The sequence below is a fragment of the Stomoxys calcitrans genome, chromosome 1 (assembly GCF_963082655.1).
Source record: "Stomoxys calcitrans chromosome 1, idStoCalc2.1, whole genome shotgun sequence".
NCBI classification, from domain to species: Eukaryota; Metazoa; Arthropoda; class Insecta; order Diptera; family Muscidae; genus Stomoxys; species Stomoxys calcitrans.
Window position 1 is genome coordinate 142,223,315 of NC_081552.1, and position 20,888 is coordinate 142,244,202.

General features: G+C 38.4%; 2 protein-coding genes across 7 annotated transcripts in view; one reads left to right on the plus strand and one right to left on the minus strand.

Moving 5' to 3' along the window:
* The window catches only part of LOC106091906 (GTPase-activating protein), a 95,914-nt gene that overhangs the window by 3,247 nt on the left and 71,779 nt on the right, over positions 1 to 20,888 (plus strand). The gene's annotated exons all lie outside the window — the stretch shown is intronic.
* Positions 14,670 to 16,719, minus strand: LOC131994306 (uncharacterized). Its single transcript, XM_059361058.1, has 3 exons — positions 16,463 to 16,719; positions 16,242 to 16,367; positions 14,670 to 15,255 (listed from the first exon to the last, which is right to left on the minus strand). The coding sequence occupies exons 2-3, from the start codon at positions 16,365 to 16,367 to the stop codon at positions 14,971 to 14,973; spliced, it is 411 nt and encodes a 136-aa protein (XP_059217041.1). The 5' UTR covers positions 16,463 to 16,719; the 3' UTR covers positions 14,670 to 14,970.

Sequence of the window (20,888 nt, forward strand, 5' to 3'; positions counted from 1 at the left end):
CGGCTTCACTTCTACATCCATTATATGTTTGTAGTTGTATTCATATGGCTCATGAGTATGAGGCAGACAGACGGCTGGGCTGATTAAACGAAGTTCATTCCAAGTAGTTCGCAAATTTCTTATGAATGAATTTCGCTCTGTTTGAGTTTTTGTTTTGGTTTGCTAGACCAGTTGGCCATTTTTTCAGAGGCTTTTAAATATTCTTTTAGACGAGCGACTAGATAATTTTTTTCAATAAGAATATTGGGTGGAGATTGAAAGTATAAAATACAAATGAAGTGAATAATTGGATGCATTAACTCATTTTTACGCAATGTGTTTAAAAAAAAAAGTATGTGCCAAAAAAAGCCCAAAAGCATCAGTAGAGTGTGCCCCAATTTTGGGCATTTATGTACATACAAATGTTTATATATATATATGGCATGGAATGAGAATACAGGCAATTCCACGAAAGAGTACTCCATCCAGGCGGGTACAATGTTCGTTTTTCGCCGTGTTTTCACCTATGTTTTTCGCGATTACTTTTTTGAACAACCTCACAAATATCAATGATAAAATAACAATTTTATCAATAGTAATGAGGAAATGTCCTACTAAATGAAATCAGCAAGTTTTTATTTTGATTTAAAATTTTATCTAAAAAATGCAATCGGTGAAAAATATTGTGAAAAGCGAATATATTGTAGTACCGGCGTTTATGAAAAAAATTTAAAATAAGAATTTCGTATTAAATGTATGTAGAATGGCAGCAGGGTTTTTTTATTTACGCGGATTTTTTCGTGGAAGGCAGTGAGTAAAAAGAAAAAGAGAGTAGCATATTTATTTTCTTATGGTTGCTCCGACAGGTTTAAATAGATATTCGTGATGATAAAATTACTTATTGTCTGCTGTCAGTGAAAAAGGTGGCTGAAGTTAAAGAAGCGTTTTTTTTTAGATAATTTTGTCATTACATCGAAACATCCATTTTCGAGCCTACAAAGTACATATGTATATTCTTGATCGTTGTAAAATTTAAAAACGACTTAGGTTAGATTGAAACGAGGGTGCGGATATTAATACGCCCCATGCTACTATGGACATACACCTAAACCATAAAAACGACTTAACGATATCCATGTGTCTACCTGTCTGTTGGCATCACGCTACAGCCTTTAAAAATTAATATATCGAGCTGAAAGATAAGATAATTTATCTATCATAGGCGGGTTAAGTTCGAAAATGGGCTATATCGGACAATATCCTGATATAGCCCCCTCATACACCGATGTACCTTCTTGGGCTCATAAAAGGCGTAGTTTTTATCCAATACCTTTCTACACCCCAATGAGCTTTAATTTTTCCTGATCTTGCCGAAATTGGTTACCTACGTACTGACTGCCAGTGCAGGACACACACACAGAAGGTGTTCTATAGTCTCTTCTTCTTCAATGTCCTCACAGCTTATGCAAAATTCTTTTCTGGCAACCTTCGGTATGTCATCCTGTTTTCCGATTAGACCGTTGTTGTTGTAGCAGTGTGTTGTACACTGAGACGGCAGCTCTTGCCGACGAAGGACTCCATCGGGTCAATCCGGTGCGTACAACCGGCTGCCATGGGATTGCCAGGGATATCGTAGTTCCAATCGGTTCTATTAGGAATAGTGGCACAGTATTTTTTATCAAAAGGCGGTTCACTTAGGGTGTAATCCACACTGCCTGGAACATCGGACATTGTATCAAGGATAACACAGTGTCCGTAGCCGAACATGCCCAAAGAGAAAGCCCCCTTAGCCTCACTTCAGTGGTCGCAGTAATTTGTCTTGCCACAATGACCAGAATCATTAGATGTAGCATTAAATTCAGTGCATCAGATGGTGTCGTCCTCATTGCGGCTGTGATGCACAAACAAGCCATCCTTTGGATCCGGTTGACACACAGGTGCCACTGTAGGTAACTTGTGTCTCCTGCTGAAAAGAACAACTTCTGTCTTGCACGGATTTACGCCTGTACCACTTTCGGTACCCCACTTCGTCGTTGCATATAGAGCTTCCTGAAGTATATTTCTCAGAGTGCTGGGAAACTTTCCCCTAACCGCCATTGCCACGTCATCAGCAAAACCGACCACTTTTACACCTTTTTTTCCAGAGACAATAATATATTGTTAATGGTTATATTCCAAAGTAGAGGACACAGTACACTTTCTTTTTAGATCCACAGATCCCAAGCCTGCCGTTATACATCTTTTAAAAAGTAAGTTATTAATAAACTTCTTACGGTAGAGATGATACCTAGAAACTCCAACTCCTTTATGATTGACGTTGGTTTTACATTATTGAAAGCACCTTCAATGTCAAGAAATGCTACCATTTTATATTCCTTGACAACGAGAGAAACCTCTATGTAGTCGACTAGGTCGTGAAGGGCTGTTTCAGTGGATTTGCCTTTACTTTATGCATGCCGCTGCCGCGACAGGCGATCTCCAGGGATCTTTGCCCTAAGATATGTTTCTATCAACCTCTCAAGAGTCTTTAGCATAAAGGAAGACATTAATAGGACGAAAATCTTTCGCCTTCGTGTGGTAGGGTTTTCCTGCTTTCGGAATGAAAACGACCTTCGTGTTCCTCCATTCCACAGGTATATATGACATGCTGATACAAGTAAATTATATCTCTCTAAGCCAGAGAACCAGTCTATCAGACAAAGCTTGTAATTCAACCAATGATAAATCATCAGGGCCTGACGACTTTAAGGAGTCAAAACTTCTTATCGCCCAAAGGATTTTCGAATCAGTTACAATTTACCAATAGTCTCCAACGAATGCATACCAGTGACAACTTCTTCTGGCTCCACGTTTTTCGTTGCAGAATTTATTTATTTATTTGTTGTTAATCAATCAAACTCCCTTAGTGGAATATACACGGAAGTTTCCTTACACAGAATAAAAAAAGGAACTATATATAAATATTCAGAATTTAAACACATGAACATACAATCGAACTGGTGAATTTTTCAAACATTAACATAAAAAAATAAAAAAACTTTACATTTAAAAGCTAAAATAACAAATCTTAAACATAGAAAAAGTAAATATAAAAATCTAACTACGTAAAAAAAAAATAATTATATTGTAAAAAGCAAATTGTCAGGGAGACTCGAAAGGAAAGACCTTAAAATATGACTCAAAATCTATGGCTGTAAAATACAGCAACAGTTACTTTAGCCGCTTAAAGAACGGAAATAAAGAATTAAATTTCTTTTGAATGCTGAAGGGCTTACAGCAAATTGTTTTAAATTTTGTGATTGCCATAGACGTAACGTAAAGTTCTGTGGAAACAGAATAAGAGCTTGCGGCGACTACAGGAATTTGCTCCTAAATAAATTTCTTAGCCATATAAAATTTGTGAAATTATAAGAGAATGCGCTAAGAAACGTTTAATATGCACTGGAAGAATTAAATTTAAATTATGCAATATTCTAAGAATAAAATTTGTTTTAGAAATGACATGTGAAAAATGTGATGTGAATTTTAACGATGAGTCCAAATCAATATCAAGAAGTGAAACTGACTCCTTTGTATCAATAGCAGAATTCTGTACTGTCAGGTTATATAAAGGAATATTGCCATTTTCCGGGAAATGTGTATCCAGCAGTAGTTCTAGTGTTTCCTCACCAGACATTGTCCATATATTCTCTGACTTCTGAATATACCCCACCGTAAAAGGCCTAGAGGACAAAATTTTCCTTAGTCTAGTGGCCTCAGATGTACCCTCCACATACCCTCCACGGAGCTGCAGAACTCTACCCAGGATTTCTTATGAGCCTTTCTCAGCTCGCTCTTATGTTTTCTTAGCTCAATCTTATAGATGTCCCACTCATGTGATGCTCTTGAGACGAGGGACCACTTCTGCAGTATTTTCTCCAAATGAAACTAATATAACGATGATCAGAGAAGCTTGCGCTTATATCTTTATTACAAATCGCCAGATTGCAGCTAATAATATATTCGATAAGCCGCTTCATTGAAATCCGAACTTCCCCATATCTGATGATGTGCATAAGCATCACTTTCTATAATGAGGCTCTTGAGACTTAAGTTTTGAAGGCGGCATTTCTGAATCGTGTTCCATATATAGCCAGTAATGAGATTTATTTATTTTAAGGCTGGCTACTATTGAATCTTCAGTGCTTAGCGACAGAAGAAGAAAAACATTTAGACTACTCTTTGCAAAAATGCAGGCTTTGTGTCTCCCATTTCCCGTACCTTTGAGTAGTTTAAATCCCGGAATTCTTAGTCCACGAACCATTCCTCCGCACACCCTTGGTTCCTGGATAAGAACCACGTCAAATCCCCCTGCCATCAGGAGGTTCATTAAGGCCGCCGAAGCGGCCATACAGTGGTGGAGATTTGTGTGCAGAACCACAGTCCGGATTGAGAACTTCAACTTCTGTTGTGTTGGCCTCGTGTTCTGCTTCCGCCAGGAGTTCACCCTCACAAGATTCATTAAATCTTGTCATGATAAGCTTCCGTACGCATCCAGGGCCAGGTGAGAAGGCAGTGGAACCACTCTTCCTCAGGACACTGGACACTTGCGGTGTGGACGGTTTCTCCTCAGATGCTTCACTTGCTGCCGCTGTTGAAGCACTTTTTGAGTCCTGTCCTTTCCCGCTGGCGCATATCTGGAGTCCAGTCCAACTGGGCTTGTCGGGTCCCGTTTCGATGCCTTCCTCTCCTGTCTCGATTGTGGCATTCGATTTTCAGTCTCCTGCAATCCGCCAGACTTTAGCGATGTGGCCGATAGTTCCTCAGGCAAGCAACAACTGCTGAGTCGTCTCCTGATTCCCCAACCCCACCGCTTCTATAGACCTTCACTTTCAACTTGTTGAATTCGTAGGATACAACTCCTTCAGACTTTTTGAGGTCTGCAAGACAGCCGGAGTTTAGTACGAATATTGCATGTCCCCGGTCACCATCAGCCTCATCCAATCTACAAATCTTCCAGTCGGTGGTTGAAAGATTGAGATTACAATCCCTTAGTCTTCCAAGTATCGATTCAGGATCTGAGCGAATCCTTGTTATCCAAGCATGCGCCATTGGTCGAGAAGGAATATCATTCTTCTTGACTTAGTCTAGTGCTGCACCTGGCCAAATCTCACCCAATCTTTTTTAGCGCACAACGACACATTTCAATTGAGCGTTGATCCCCGAAGGCTATTAGTTTGTTTCGTCCCCGATTCCTGCCTGCATCGTCACAAACTGGAAGAGACCCCGGAAATTCCGAAACGACATCCGAGTATACTGATGACAGTCCACTGACTATCCCACTCCAATTATTCTTAGGTATGCAGCCCTGTTATTCTCCCTTGTCGACAACTGCCAGAGGCAAACTGTTCCAGCGACATTACCAAAGGTTCTTGGACTCATCTTACTATTGTTCGCCCTAGTTCTTTAAGGCATGTAATGTCCTCCAGGTGGCCGCGACCTTTTGGTAACTGCGGTGCAGATTCCGAATCTAGACGTGTAGTCGTTGGTGTAGCCTGTGTAGTGAATTTTCGAGCCCAACTTAGGGAGTCTCTCTCCATATTTGTGAGAGTCTTATGGCCCTTTTAGACGACACATCGTGATCGTACTCATCGTGTGTACGTGTTGATTACAGCTTTGGGCACAAAACGTGTTTTTCAATATCTGTCAATTATTGAATACACATTTCGATAGATGCCATTCATCGAAAAAAAAATTAAATGGTATTGATTTTTCAGCCATGGCTGATGGTTATGTGTACATTTGACATATACACCTTTGTTTTCACCAATACTATTTCAATGACCATGCATCAGATGTCCCATGTAAACTCCGCATTAGGATCATCCGCGCCAAGCCTCTCAATAAACCTGAGAGCGATGAGTCTTATATAGGTGATTTTTTTGAGGTTAGGATTTTCATGCATTAGTATTTGACAGATCACGTGGGATTTCAGACATGGTGTCAAAGAGAAAGATGCTCAGTATGCTTTGACATTTCATCATGAATAGACTTACTAACGAGCAACGCTTGCAAATCATTAAATTTTATTACCAAAATCAGTGTTCGGTTCGAAATGTGTTCATTCACCGTAACGTTGCGTCCAACAGCATCTTTGAAAAAATACGGTCCAATGATTCCACCAGCGTACAAACCACACCAAAAAGTGCATTTTTCGGGATGCATGGGCAGTTCTTGAACGGCTTCTGGTTGCTCTTCACTCCAAATGCGGCAATTTTGCTTATTTACGTAGCCATTCAACCAGAAATGAGCCTCATCGCTGAACAAAATTTGTCACAATTTCGAACCGAACACTGATTTTGGTAATAAAATTCAATGATTTGCAAGCGTTGCTCGTTAGTAAGTCTATTCATGATGAAATGTCAAAGCATACTGAGCATCTTTCTCTTTGACACCATGTCTGAAATCCCACGTGATCTGTCAAATACTAATGCATGAAAATTCTAACCTCAAAAAAATCACCCTTTATTAATCCAACCTTTTAAAGAGCGTGTTGGATTGCCGGGGAAGGCCGATGGCCTAGGCAAATTATAGACTTGCGAAGATAGGATAGGTTCGGCCTTGTCCTTAAGACTCGAACCAGGTGCCTTCGTCAAAAGCCCCTGCTGAACGGTCGTCTGTCGGCTAGTGGAGTCTGAAGCAACCGCTCCACTGGTCGAGGTTACAGTAGCAGACAACATGCTACGGCCTGATACCACCACCGCAGCTGTTGGGTCTTTGGAGTCCATTCTAAGCCTACTCCCGAGCTCTAGATCTGCCGCTCCACTGGAAACAGACGCAGATCATCAACCGCCTAATGGATACCACTTGAGTAACTTAAATTTTTCTTCCAAAAATTATGACCTATTACGAGTTACACAAAAAGTTCTTACGGAGCGAAATAACAAAACGTCCGCTCCACTCAACGTTTCAAATTATTATTTAATCAGGAGATCGGCATGGCAGCCATATACAAACATGGTCCGATCTGACCATATTCGTTACGAATAGAAACACTGAGTCGTACTCTACACAAAACTAATAGTATCTGCATCCTTATATGAAGATGCCATGACGCATTTCATTCATTCTCCTTTTCCAACTTAACTATTTCGTTTCTTATTCAGATTTGTGTTTGCTACAAATTATAACTATTGCAAATTAGAAAAACGTATGTATTGGGAGACAAATACACCATGGGAGTGCAAAGCAACTCCCTCGCTGCCACTGAAGTTGGTGTCTCCGTTGCTTAACATTTTTTATTGTACCCAAGAAAATTGAAATATTTTCTCTTCGTGGGCCACTTATGACAGTAAAAATTAAATAAAATAACTTCCATCTGGGAAAATGATAAAACAAAGCAAAAAAAAAAACACGCCTGACTTGACTGTTGGTCGGTATTCAAGACAAATTTTCTATGTATTTTATATTTGGACCAAATGCCGGCTATGCAAATCTTTCTGTTTATGATTATGTGGAAAGTGAACAAAGCCCAATGATGATATGCACAAGTAGCAAGAGAAAAAAGCAACAAATGCAAAGATCATTGAAGAAAACGGAAATTACACTTATTTCATTGCAAGACAATTCAGATAAAAAAACTACATAGAAATGTATGTATGTACACGAACGAGTATATGCGCCCTTCAAGTCATCGCTAATCTTCATAATGTTAATTTTTTGGTAAATGAAAGTGTTATGGTGGTTCCATCTTTGCGCCGGAATATTCTTCTCTTGATCTCCTTGTTCTCTCGTATTGGCCAATGAGACGAATAGACTCCCCTATTACTTTGGCAACAACTTATGACATCCGGTTAGGAGTATTTGTTGATTACCACTTAGTATGTGACACTAATTTCATAATGATGTCGTGCAGCTACGGGTTGTGCAAATTTTCGTGGGGTATAATGCAATATTGCATCACTTGTAGAAAAAAAACTTAGAATTTTTCGTGGTCTTTGTCCACTGTTTTTGGGAGCTAAGTAAATGTGTCGAAATGATTCAGTTCTGCACGCATTGAGCTTTCTGAAAATGGCGTTGACAGACGAAAACTCAATTGCCGGTAGATCCATGAATTACAGATGGCACCTAGCGACTGAAAGTGTCAATAGTAACTGCTAAAAATGGGTGTTAAGATGTTCTAAAGTACAGCGCAAAACGAAAGTGACTCAAAGTAAAAGGAGCATCAACATCACAGTCGGTGTTCTCTCGCAATAAGCTTTTATATTATATCCATTGCAACAGATGCTAGCTGAACTTTTGCAATTTAATTCACTGTTAAGGCGAGAACGAAGAAGTTTTTGAAAAAACTTCTGAGCGGTGAGTTGGGCGGGGAGGGTTTCGAGTGCGGGCGCATCTGGGGGGGGGGGGGGGAGTCCCCATGTTTGTTCCTCTCTTCAGTGGAGCAGCGGGCCTTCGCCGTCGATAGCTTTTTTCTAACGTTTCTTTTTTTTTCCTTTCGTGCTCGCTTTGAAATTCCTCCTCACAGACTTCTTCATGGCCGTAATTCGATTTTGTTGTGGGTTAGTACTTTTCGGTGAAAGTGTGAAAGTGCCGCTAAACCCAGAAATGGACTTCAACGGACCATCAGAACTCACTCCCGAGATTATCGAAAAGTGAGACAGTCAGTTGCACGTTCTCCCCGGTGTTCGTCTCGCAAATGCTTCGGGAATTTCTGACACTACTGTTTGACGAATTTTCCATCAAGACCTTAAATTTCAGCCCAATAAATTGGCTGTTATGCAAGATTTAACTGAACGCATTTTGTTGCACGTCAAAATGCATGCGAACAAGCAAAACATTCGTTATTGGAGTGGTGTAAATCCTCGAGAACAACATTGTATGCGCAATGGGGGGTCGCCATTTGCCCTTTCAAAAAAAGTTTCTCTGGCGCACTCTGCACTATATGTTAGGAAAAATTTTATCACAAAGTTGTGTGACGTGGTCATCCGGTTGGACTGGGCTCAAGGTGTGCTCCAGCAAGGAAGTACGGAACTCAACTGAGAGCCTATGATGCTCGATATGACAAGGCGAGTTATTGGCTCTTTTAAATATCTAATGGCCACTCTGTTCCCGCGGCAATCGGTCCATGAAAATGTGGTTACAACAACAGCAACAAGAAACAACAAGAAAAGAGCAGAAAAGAAAGTAGAAACTGCGAAGGATATAGACATAATGGTCAAACGGACCACGAAGACCCTGAAGGGGCAAAGAGCGACCGCCATGGTGGACCCCAGCTGGTTGGTTTAAGGAAGGGCTGCAGAAAACTCTTCAACAGGGCGAAAGCCACAAGAGCACTACACGATAGATAGGGACATCTATAAGGCTGAGCTAAGAACATATAAGGGCGAGCTGAGAAAGGCTCAGAACAAATCCTGGGTGGAGTTCTGCATCTGAAGCCTCTAGGCTAAGGAAGATTCTGTCCTCTAGACCTATTACGGTGGGGTATATTCAGAAGTCGAAGAATGTATGGACAATGTCTTTTGAGTAAACACTAGAACTACTCGTTGATACACATTTACAAAAAAAAGAGAAATCTCCTATTAGCCTGTCATCCTTTATGCTGAACACTTTTTTGAGAGGTTGGTAGAAACATATCTTAGGGCAAAGATCCCTGGAGATCGTCTGTCTCGGTAGCAAAGGCAAATCCACTGAAACAGCCTTTCACGACCTAGTCGGCTACATAGAGGGTTCTCTCGCTGTCAAGAAATATACATTGGTAGCATTTCTTGAATTTGAAGGTGCTTTCAATAATGTAAAATTGATGTCAATCATGAAGGAGTTTCTAAGCATCTACACTACCGTAAGAATGTTTATTATTATTGGGATCTGTGGATCTAAAAAGATGGGTTAGCAGAGGAACACCTGAAGAAGGTGTACTGTCTCCTTTATTTTAGAATATAGCCATTAACAATATATTATTGTCTCAGGAAGAAAAAGGTGTAAAAGTGGTCGCGTATGCTGATGACGTGGCAATTTCGCCAAGACATAAGTTGTTCTTTTCAGCAGGAGATACAAGTTACCTATAGTGGCAACAACAACAACAACCTGTGTGTGGTGTTATGGTCTGGTGGACGGTGCTTTAGAATCCACCTACTGTTCAATAGGATGGCTTGCTTGTGCATCGCAGCCGCACTGAGAACGACACCATTTTTTGCACTGCATTTAATGCTACATCTAATGCATTATACATCTGGACATTGTGGCAAGGGAAATTACTGCGACCACTGCCGTGAGGCTAAGGGAGATTTCTCTTTGGCCATGTGGAGGCTACGGACACTGTGTTATCCTTGATACAATGTCCGATGTTCCAGGCAGTGTGAATTACACGCTACGTGAGCCGCTTTTTGATAAAAAGTACTGTACCGCTATTCCTGATAGAACCGATTGGAACTACGATATTCCTGGTAATAGAATTTACATAGACATCTATACGGATGGTTCCAAACTAGACGACCATCTAGAAGTGATCATATCGAAAAAGTTAACCGACCACTGCAGTGTGTATCAAGCGGAGATCCTTGCAATTAAGAAAGTGGTGGAATAGCTATGATATGTCATAACTATGATTGGCATAAATATCTTCTCAGGCAGCCATTAAATCCCAGGAGAATGTATTTCTGAAGACAAAAACCGTCCTCTTCCAAAAACTGTCGCAGATCTCTCAACGAGATGGCTGAACAGTTCAAAACTCACCTGTTCTGGGTGCCGGGCCACAGAGATATCCCTGGGAATTGTAAAGCGGACGAGCTTGCGAGACTAGGAACTACCTTACACATTCCAGGGATACTGGAATCTGTGGGTATGCCTCTATGAAAACTTTGCTTACATGTTGTTAGCTAAGTTTTCAGGACCAGGCCCGAAGGGCAACGAATGATAGATGGTCACAAAGAGGTGGCTGTGAGCATTCCAAAACTATGTGGCCTAATCTTCACTTGAAAAGATCTACCATTTTGCTGGCACTGGCTAGAACAAACGTCTCAGTCATTGTGTCCGTCATGACAGGTCACTGTCTAATCGGAAAACATGCTGACAGACTGAAGGTTGCCAGTAACGACTTTTGCAGAAGCTATGAGGGCATTGAAGAAGAAGAGACTTATGTGTGTGTGTGTCTCGCTCTGGCAGTCAGAAGGAGTTTCACTTTAGGTTCTCTTTTCTATGAGAACCTGTCGATTTAGCGCATGTAAACATTCGCAAGTTGTTGGCTTTTTCAAGCGATCGGATCGGAGCGGTTCAACGGTAAAAACTAGAAGGCATCTTCCTTCCTGTGTTCCTGTGGTATCACAATGGACGAAACGTCTGAATGAGTCTGATGGCAGACTGCCACATGAACCTACTTTGGTGTTGTAAAAAATCATTGTAATTGTGTTCATTTGGATTTTTCGTATATATATTGTATGGAAATTATTCTATATTTTTTAAAACAAGTAATTTAAAAGTAAGGACCAATCTCTATCTTTTATTAATTAGTTCACTTTAGATGTGTTTATATTGAATTTAACTTTAACCTGATTATCTTCTAGTCGCCCAATATTTGCTATCAAAGTGTAACTGTATCCTAATTTGAGATTTTTAGCTCAATCTGTAAGAAAAGTACCATTTTGTACATTTTAGTACCTAATTGTACGAATAGCAAAAAAAAACTTCTAGTCGCCCGAAATTTGCTGTCAAGGTGTAATTGTATCGTAGTTTGAGATCTGTAGCTCAATCTGTAAGGAAAGTACCATTTTATTTAGTACCTTAATGTACGAATAGCAAAAAAAAAATCTAGTCGCCGGATATTTGCTGTCAAGGTGTAACTGTATCCCCAGTTTGAAAGCTCTAGCTCAATCTGTAAAGAAAATAAAGCGGTACGTTTTAATGCCTAAATGTACAAATATTAAAAAAATAAATTTTTTTCAACCGATATACACCACAAGTTGTAACTGTACCCTAATTTTGAGGGCTTTAGCTCAGTCCGTAAAGAAAGTACCATTTTGTACGTTTTAGTACCTAAAAGTACGAATTTAAAAAAATTTTTCTGGTTGCCGAGGTTTAATTGTACCACAATTTGAGAGCTGTAGCTCAATCTGTAAAGAATGTGTCATTTTGTACGTTTTAGTACCTATATGTACGAATTTCAAAAAAAATCTTCTAGTCGCCCGATACATGCTGTCATAGATAGATGAAAGATATTCATTATATATTAACTTATCTTTAACAAACAAATAATGGTTCATAAATAAAGCACCAAAAACAAACAAATTTCCTAAAATTATTCTAAGTGCAAAACTGAGTGCATGTGCCAATTTGGTTACTATTTTCGTAGGGATTTTTCTTTTTTTTTTAATTTCAATAATTATTTTTATTAAAATCTGACAATTAAAAGAGCATTCAACTAAAAAGAGGTAATTAATTTTGTATTATTTTTAATTGTAAATATTCGAAATAAATGCATAAAACGATTTTGCTTCCCACTGTATACACATATAAGAGAGCAAGTGCCAGAATTATATCCGGCACCAGATAAAAAAAAGTTAAAAGTTAAAAAACTTTAAAAACGAACAAACAATTTTTGCATTGCAATATGGCAAACCCACAGCGATAAGGGTTGTAGCAAAATAAGGTAGAAAGAATGCTTTTTATGGGTTCACAGCCTATGCTTGGAAGATCGTTCTATATGCCATCTATATCGAAAAATGGAACAGTCTAGATTGTATTCCGTTATTCGGTTATCGAGGTTTGTAGAGTTTTCGTTAAATCTGATAATAAATTGGTTTTTTTAAAGCAATAGATTGTATATCAAAACTGGATATAGTCCGGTACATATTTACCAATACTTTGAACTACATTGTATTTACCAAAAAAAAAAATTATTTAAAAATATGACTTTTGTGATCGATAGAATAACGCCCGTTATCGAGCATATTTTTTTTGAGAGGTTATAAAACTGGGCATAGAAACATAAATTTATCAGATGATAGGGAAATATGTGGTATTTTTAGTGGTTGGCGTCATTAGCAATTTTTGGGGAATCAGAAGATTAGTTAAAGGATTGTAAATTTCACTAATTGCAACGGTAACGCTCTCTACGCTATAATGGTAGTTTAAATATCACGAATTGATATTATTACATAGACATCATATTAAGTAAAGCTTTTAAATACAGTTTTCCCAAAGCTATATATCTGTTTAATAACAACGTAACACCCATGTGCGCAAAATGTTCAGTGTCAGTTACATGTAAATACAAGTAGAATCCCTGCAAACATTTTTAATGGTCAAATGAACAAAGACGATTCTCGGTGACGCTCAATTTGTTCACAGACGAGCTCGTCAGAGAATGCAAATCTGAATATCGACATAAAGTTCGGGAATCATATGGATCTCCCTATTATTCCCATTTATTACTCATAGAATTGCCCATGTGCGAAAAATGTTCAGTGTCAGTTACATGTATTGTACAAGTAGAATCCCTGCAAACATTTTTAATGGTCAAATGAACAAAGACGATTCTCGGTGACGCTCAATTTGTTCACAGACGAGCTCGTCAGAGAATGAAAATCGGAATATCGACATAAAGTACGTGAATCATATGGATCTCCCTATTATTCCCATTTATTACTCATTCATGGCTTTCGGGGAAGCATCAAAAATGAATCACATTGCTGCGTATGAGAAGTTTCCCATTGCTTTCTACACTGTCGCATGAAATTGAAACATCTTTGAGCCATTTACCGCGTAAAATGTTATTTTACACATATCTTCAGATTCAATGTACATACATACATAAATTACATATATTACTAGCTGAACCGTGCCCGCTCCTCTGCGCCTTTTTTTACTTTATGTGGAACAAAATTATCCTTTGAATTTATATTTTCGATAATTAAAGGGCTTTTAGTGAAATACCATCCTACGAAAATAGTACATGTATACCGCTTGCCAAACAGTATAACAATATAAATGTCTTTATCTGAATCCAAAATTATCTTTATTGGTCTATGAATTCGCTCGGAGGGTTTAGGGTCATTTAAGTTTGGATGTTACATGTAATCCATTCTTAAAAGACTTTATTTGAGCTTGATATTTCCATGGGGATATTAGGAGTCGGCAGGGTGGTATGGACACCCGAAAGTGGGTATAAATTTCGTGCTCCCATATATCTTTAACTTGAGCCCCACATTGCCATTATCGGTAAATATGTATGTCCAATTTAGGGGTGTTTTTGGGGGTGCGGTGGTCCCCCAGATACTTAGCTCTGAGAAAAATATCAGCACCGTGCTCTACTCTCAAATACCATTCATTTAAACCCAATATTGTCATTGGTTTATGGTAAGTTTATGGGATGAGGCGTCCCCCAAACACTTGGCCTCAAAATTGGTCATCAAATTCGTTTTCTTATCTCAAATAAATTTGTAAATTTGTACTCATTGGGGGTGTTTTGTGGAAGGGAAGGTGCTCTTAATATGTGGTCCCACACTTGGATATCAGATTCGTATTCTACTCCCAAATACCTTTATTTGAGCCCCATATTGATATAATCGGTAAATATGTCCCCCAAGCACTAAGCCCAGATAATATATCAGCATCATGCTCTACTCTCAAATATCATTTAAACTGGATAGCAAATTCGTTTTCTAAAAAAAGTCAGTACATATGTCCGGTTTGGGTATGGGCCCTAAAAACAATCAGTATCGAGCTCCACTCTCTTTAAGACCCAAATTGTCATGGTGTGTAAATACGACCACTATGGGGGTTGTTACGGGGGTGGGACATTGCCTAGTCAGTTGGTTCTTTACCACAGAAAATCGTTTAATATGTCAATTTGATTTGATTTAAAAAAGACTAAAGGATGACTATTTATTAGGTAGTCATATAGTCACTTATAGACCACCACCACTTGATGATCAATGTTATAGGCTACTACTCCAAGCTCCTAGGATAAGGGGCAGGGTCTTTAAAGGGAACTTTCCCTTGTCTTTTGGCGTCTATCTACACTATTCTTGGCTGAGATAATGTGTTGTTGAAGAAAAGTGTTGATACGAACGAACGGTCGCCAACATGTTGAAATTTGTTGTGCACCAGCAAAGGGATTTTTATAAATATAAAATACGTAGCTTTTAAAACTGTAATGAAGAAACATTTTTGAATGCTTGGTTTGTTCTTTGTTCCCCTCCACGAGAACTCCATTGCCAAATCGCCAGTTAATAGTCTTTTGATAATAACTCTAATAAAGTTTGGAAAGTCATCTCCTCCAAGCCTCAAGAGAAGACGTTTCTGCAAAGAAAATAAAGAAAAATAAATTGATGGAATTTGTTGAACATACTGATAAAAGTGAATTTTTATACCCACCACCATAGGATGGGTGTATACTAATCCAGTCATTCCGTTTGTAACACTTCGGAATGTTCGTATGAGACCCCGTAAAGTATATATATGCTTGATCGTCTCCACGTTCTATGCCGATCTAGCCATGTCCGTCCGTATGTCGAAATCACGATAGCGGTCGAAAGAAGAAAGCTAGCCACATGAATTTTTTCGCAGACACTTACTATTTATGTAGGTCGTTGGGGATTGCAAATGGGCCATATCGGTTCATATTTAGATATAGCTCCCATATAAACCGATCTCCCGATTTGATTTCTGGAGCCCCTGGAAGCCGCAATTTTTGTCTTATTTGGCTGAAATTTTGCACGTAGTGTTCTGTTATGACTTCCAATAACTATGTCATGTACTGCCCAAATTGGTCTATAAATTCATATAGCTCCCATATAAATCGATCTCCCGACTTGACTTTTGAGCCCTTACAAGCCGCAATTTTTGTCCGATTTGACTGAAATTGAGCATGTGGAGTTCAGTTATGACTTTCAACGACTGTGCTAAGTACGATCCGAATTGGTCTATAACCTGATATAGCTCCCATATTAAGCGATCTCCCGATTTGACTTCTTGAGTCCTTACAAGCCGCAGTTTTTGTCCGGTTTTGTCCGAAACTTTGCATGCGGTGTTCTGTTACAACATCTAACAACTGTGCCAACTATGGTCCAAATCAGTCTATAACCTGATATAGCTCCCATATAAACCGGTCTCTCGATCATTCTTGTTCAGTTCCTGGAAGCTTTAATTTTTGCTGGTTTGACAGAAGCTTGTGTTATAATAGAATAATATTATGCCCTTCAACTAAATTTATTTTGTACACATTTTTTGCAGAATCCATGGTGGTGGGTTCCCAAGATTAGCACACTTTTACTTGTTGTACTAACCAATTGTGAAACCATTTCAGTATTCAGCTTCTCTTTGGGGCGCCCAATTGACCATTGATGGATTTCGTCAATTCTTTTTTGTTGCTTATCGCCTCCTGTAAGGTCGGTTTGGGCAATTGAATTCATCTGATGAAATATAAAGTAAATAAAGTAAAAGCGTGCGTGGGCAGAATTTGCCAAGTTCTTTTGACGATTTCTATTTTTATGGTTTATAAATTTACCTGTGGTAATATTATGCAATTGTTGATAGTGAACTTTGGGACTTTCGCTTGGTGGCATATCGTCTATATTGTACAAACCGATTATTTTCTTTTCGGTAGAAAATCACTTTATTGATTTTGTTTTCAAATCACTATTAATTTTTAATTAGTAACACTCATTTTTTCTTTTTGATGACGTCCATTCACTTTCATTGCCAAAACTGAAATGACATTTGTGGAATTTTTTACTGCTATAGCAAGAATTTTTTGCAGTTACATTGAGGAAAACACAAATGTGTTAAGAATGTTTGAGCAATAGCTTACTAATTTCGTCATTCTGTTTGTAACTCCTCGAAATATTCGTCTCAGACCCCATAAAGTATATATATTCTTGATCGTCATCCATGTCCGCCCGTCTGTCCGTCCATCCGTCTGTCTGTCGAAAGCACGCTAACTTTCGAAGGAGTAAAGCTAGCCGCTTGAAATTTTGCACAAATACTTCTTATAGGTGTAGGTCGGTTGGGATTGTAAATGGACCATATCGGTCCATGTTTTGATATAGCTGCCATATAAACTGACCTTGGATCTTGACTTCTTGAGCCACTACAGGGCGCAATTCTTATCCGATTTGGCTGAAATTTTGCATGAGGTGGTTTTTTATGTGCTAATTATGGTTGAAATCGGTACATAACCTGATATAGCTGTCATTTAAACCGATCTGGGGTCTTGACTTCTTTAGCCTCTGGAGGGGGCAATTCCGATCCGATTTGGCTGAAATTTTGCACGACGTGTTTCGTCATGACTTCCAACAACTGTGCAAAGCATGGTTCAAATCGGTCCAGAACCTGGTATAGCTGCCATATAAACCGATCTTGAATCTTGATTTCTTAAGCCACTAAAGGACGCAATTCTTATCCGATTTGGCTGAAATTTTGCATGAGGTGTTTTTAATGATTGTCAACAATTGTGCTAAGTATGGTTGAAATCGGTACATAACCTGATATAGCTGTCATTTAAACCGATCTGGGGTCTTGACTTCTTGAGCCTCTGGAGGGGGAAATTCCTATCCGATTTGGCTGAAATTTTGCACGACGTGTTTCGTCATGACTTCCAACAACTGTGCAAAGCATGGTTCAAATCGGTCCATAATCTGATATAGCTGCCATATAAACCGATCGGGGATCTTCTGAGCGTCTATAGGGCGCATTTATTATCTGATTTGTGTGAAATTTTGTACAACGGCTTCTCCCATGACCTTCAACATACGTGTCAAATATGGTCTGAATCGATCTATAAGCTAAAACAGCTCCCCTAAAAAATGATCTCCCTATTTTACTTTTTGACCCCCTCAAGGGCGAAATCGTTATTCGATTTAGCTGAAATTTTACACAATGACTTCTACTGTGGTCTCCAACATTCATTCCATTATTGTCCGAATCGGACCATAACTTGATATAGCTCTAATAGCATAGCAATTCTTTTCTTTTATCCTTTCCTTTCCTTTGTTTGCCTAAAGAGAGACACCTGGAAAAGAACTCGACAAATGGAACTTAGCACGCTTTTACTTGTTTAAAATCGTATTTTAACTTATTAATCGTCAGGATGACTGTTTTACGAGTTTTGAAATCGCGTGTACGTTTGTGTTTTTGAAGAATAACCTTATGAATCGTCGTTTCGTTATGTTTATTTTTATACTCTACACCACTACTGTGGTACAGGGTATTATAACTTAGTGAATTTGTTTGTAACACCCAAAAGGAAGACCCATTGATAAGTATACCGATCGACTCAGAATCACATTCTGATTCGATTTAGCTATGACCGTCTGTTTGTCTGTCCGTCCGTGTGTACAAAGTACAGGTCGCTGTTTTCATCCGATCGTCTTAAAATTTGGTACAGGCGTGTTTTTTGGCCTAGAGACGAAGCCTATTGAAATTGGAAAAAATCGGTTCAGATTTGGATATAGCTCCCATATATATGTTCGTCTGATTTTCAGTAATAATGCAATAAAATGCTCAATTGTTAACCGATTCTCTCGAAATTTGGCAGGAAGGATTTTTTTATGACTCTCGACATTAGTGGTGAACTTTAGGGAAATCGGTTCAGATTTAGATATAGCTCTCATATATATCGCCCGATTTTCACTCCACTGCAAGCGCATTTATTGACCAAACTTACCAAAACTTTGTACAACGCTTTGCTCGACGACTGTCACAGTATGTGAGAAGTTTGCTCGAAATCAGTTCAGATTTAGATATAGCGCCCATATATATGTTCGTCCGATTTTCAGTAATATTGCAATAAAATGGTCTTTTTTAAACCGATTCTCTCAAAATTTGGCAGGAACGATTTTCTTTTGACTCTCGACATTACTGGTGAATTTCATGGAAATCGGTTCAGATTTATATATAGCTCTCATATATATCGTCCGATTTTAACTTCTGAAGTCACAGCAAGCGCATTTATTGACCCATCTTGCCAAAATTTTGCACAACGCTTTCCTCGACGACTACCACATTATCTGAGAAGTTTGCTCGAAACCGATTCAAAATTAGATATAGCTTCTATATAAAGGGTGATTTTTTTGAGGTTAGGATTTTCATGCATTAGTATTTGACAGATCACGTGGGATTTCAGACATGGTGTCAAAGAGAAAGATGCTCAGTATGCTTTGACATTTCATCATGAATAGACTTACTAACGAGCAACGCTTGCAAATCATTGAATTTTATTACCAAAATCAGTGTTCGGTTCGAAATGTGTTCAAATTTTGACAAATTTTGTTCAGCGATGAGGCTCATTTCTGGTTGAATGGCTACGTAAATAAGCAAAATTGCCGCATTTGGAGTGAAGAGCAACCAGAAGCCGTTCAAGAACTGCCCATGCATCCCGAAAAATGCACTGTTTGGTGTGGTTTGTACGCTGGTGGAATCATTGGACCGTATTTTTTCAAAGATGCTGTTGGACGCAACGTTACGGTGAATGAACACATTTCGAACCGAACACTGATTTTGGTAATAAAATTCAATGATTTGCAAGCGTTGCTCGTTAGTAAGTCTTTTCATGATGAAATGTCAAAGCATACTGAGCATCTTTCTCTTTGACACCATGTCTGAAATCCCACGTGATCTGTCAAAGACTAATGCATGAAAATCCTAACCTCAAAAAAATCACCCTTTATATGTTCGTCAGATTTTGGGCAATTTGCAATAATTTTGTCATTTGTCAACCGTAGTTACTACAATTTGAACATATTTGCTCGCCTAGGTCCATCAAAATTGGTTCAGAATTGGATGTAACTCCCACATTGTGCTTATAGGGTAGATGTAGGGTATTATACGGTCGGCACCGCCCGTCTTTTGTCCTTCTTTACTGTTTTTTTTTACAGTTTTACAACAAAAAATCGTAAAACGATTGTCGAAAAGAATAGCAGAAGATTCTTTTTTTCTAACAATCATCCGAAATGTCCCAAAATGTTGGCGGGGATGTTTACTATTTTGATTGGGTGTAAATATGTATGTATGTATGTTGTTGATGGCCGAGTATTGCATTCCATATACATTTCCTTTTTTGTCATTTGACCCTAATTATATAGCGATCACTTAAATACCTCAATACCATAGAAAGTCAGCCAGCACTGATGCTGCGATAACACCAAAAATGACCACATACCACAATTGTTTATAAATTTGGCGATATGCTCGATCTTGAACATGATTTCTAAAGTTGTGCTTCATTTTGAGCAAAAAAAGCTTCGTGATCTTGGCGACAACGTATCCATTTAACAAAAAAAAAAAAAAAAATATGTACGAATGTATGCAATGTCTTGTTCGAGAAAAGGCAACATTTATTTATCTAAATTATAGGTAATAAGTATATCGGAAATTTAATAAGTTTAAAATATTTGGAATTGTAATCAAAAACTATACCAATATCATTCCGTTTTGAGTCCTTTCCTATTTTATTTGCATTTTTGCTGTTTTGATAAATCTAACAATTTTTTTAATAACAAGAGGAATATAATTAAATATCATTAGACTTAGTACCACTTTCCGAATCATTTTTTTTTTTTTTTTGTAACCAAAGTACAGATATCAGTTTTTATCCGATGTGGCTTGCATAACAGTATCCTTTCGCCGGTATTATGTACAAAATTGTGTGAATGGTTTTTGTGTGGGGCGATACTACGTTTACTTTTGGAGGTAATTTTTTACTTTTTTTCTTAGCTCAAGAAACTCAAAAGCACGTGGATCTAGATAGCATTAGGCCGACGTTTGAACCTTTTAGTCCAAATTAAAAGGAAAAACATGCAATTGTCAAAGTTGTAGACATACAGAAATGAAATAAAAAATGAATGCTCTTACAAGGAAACAAATTCAAACGGTTAAAATTTGGAATTATGTGTGTCAAAGTTTGCCAATAGCATTTGGGGATCAGAAAATCCTTA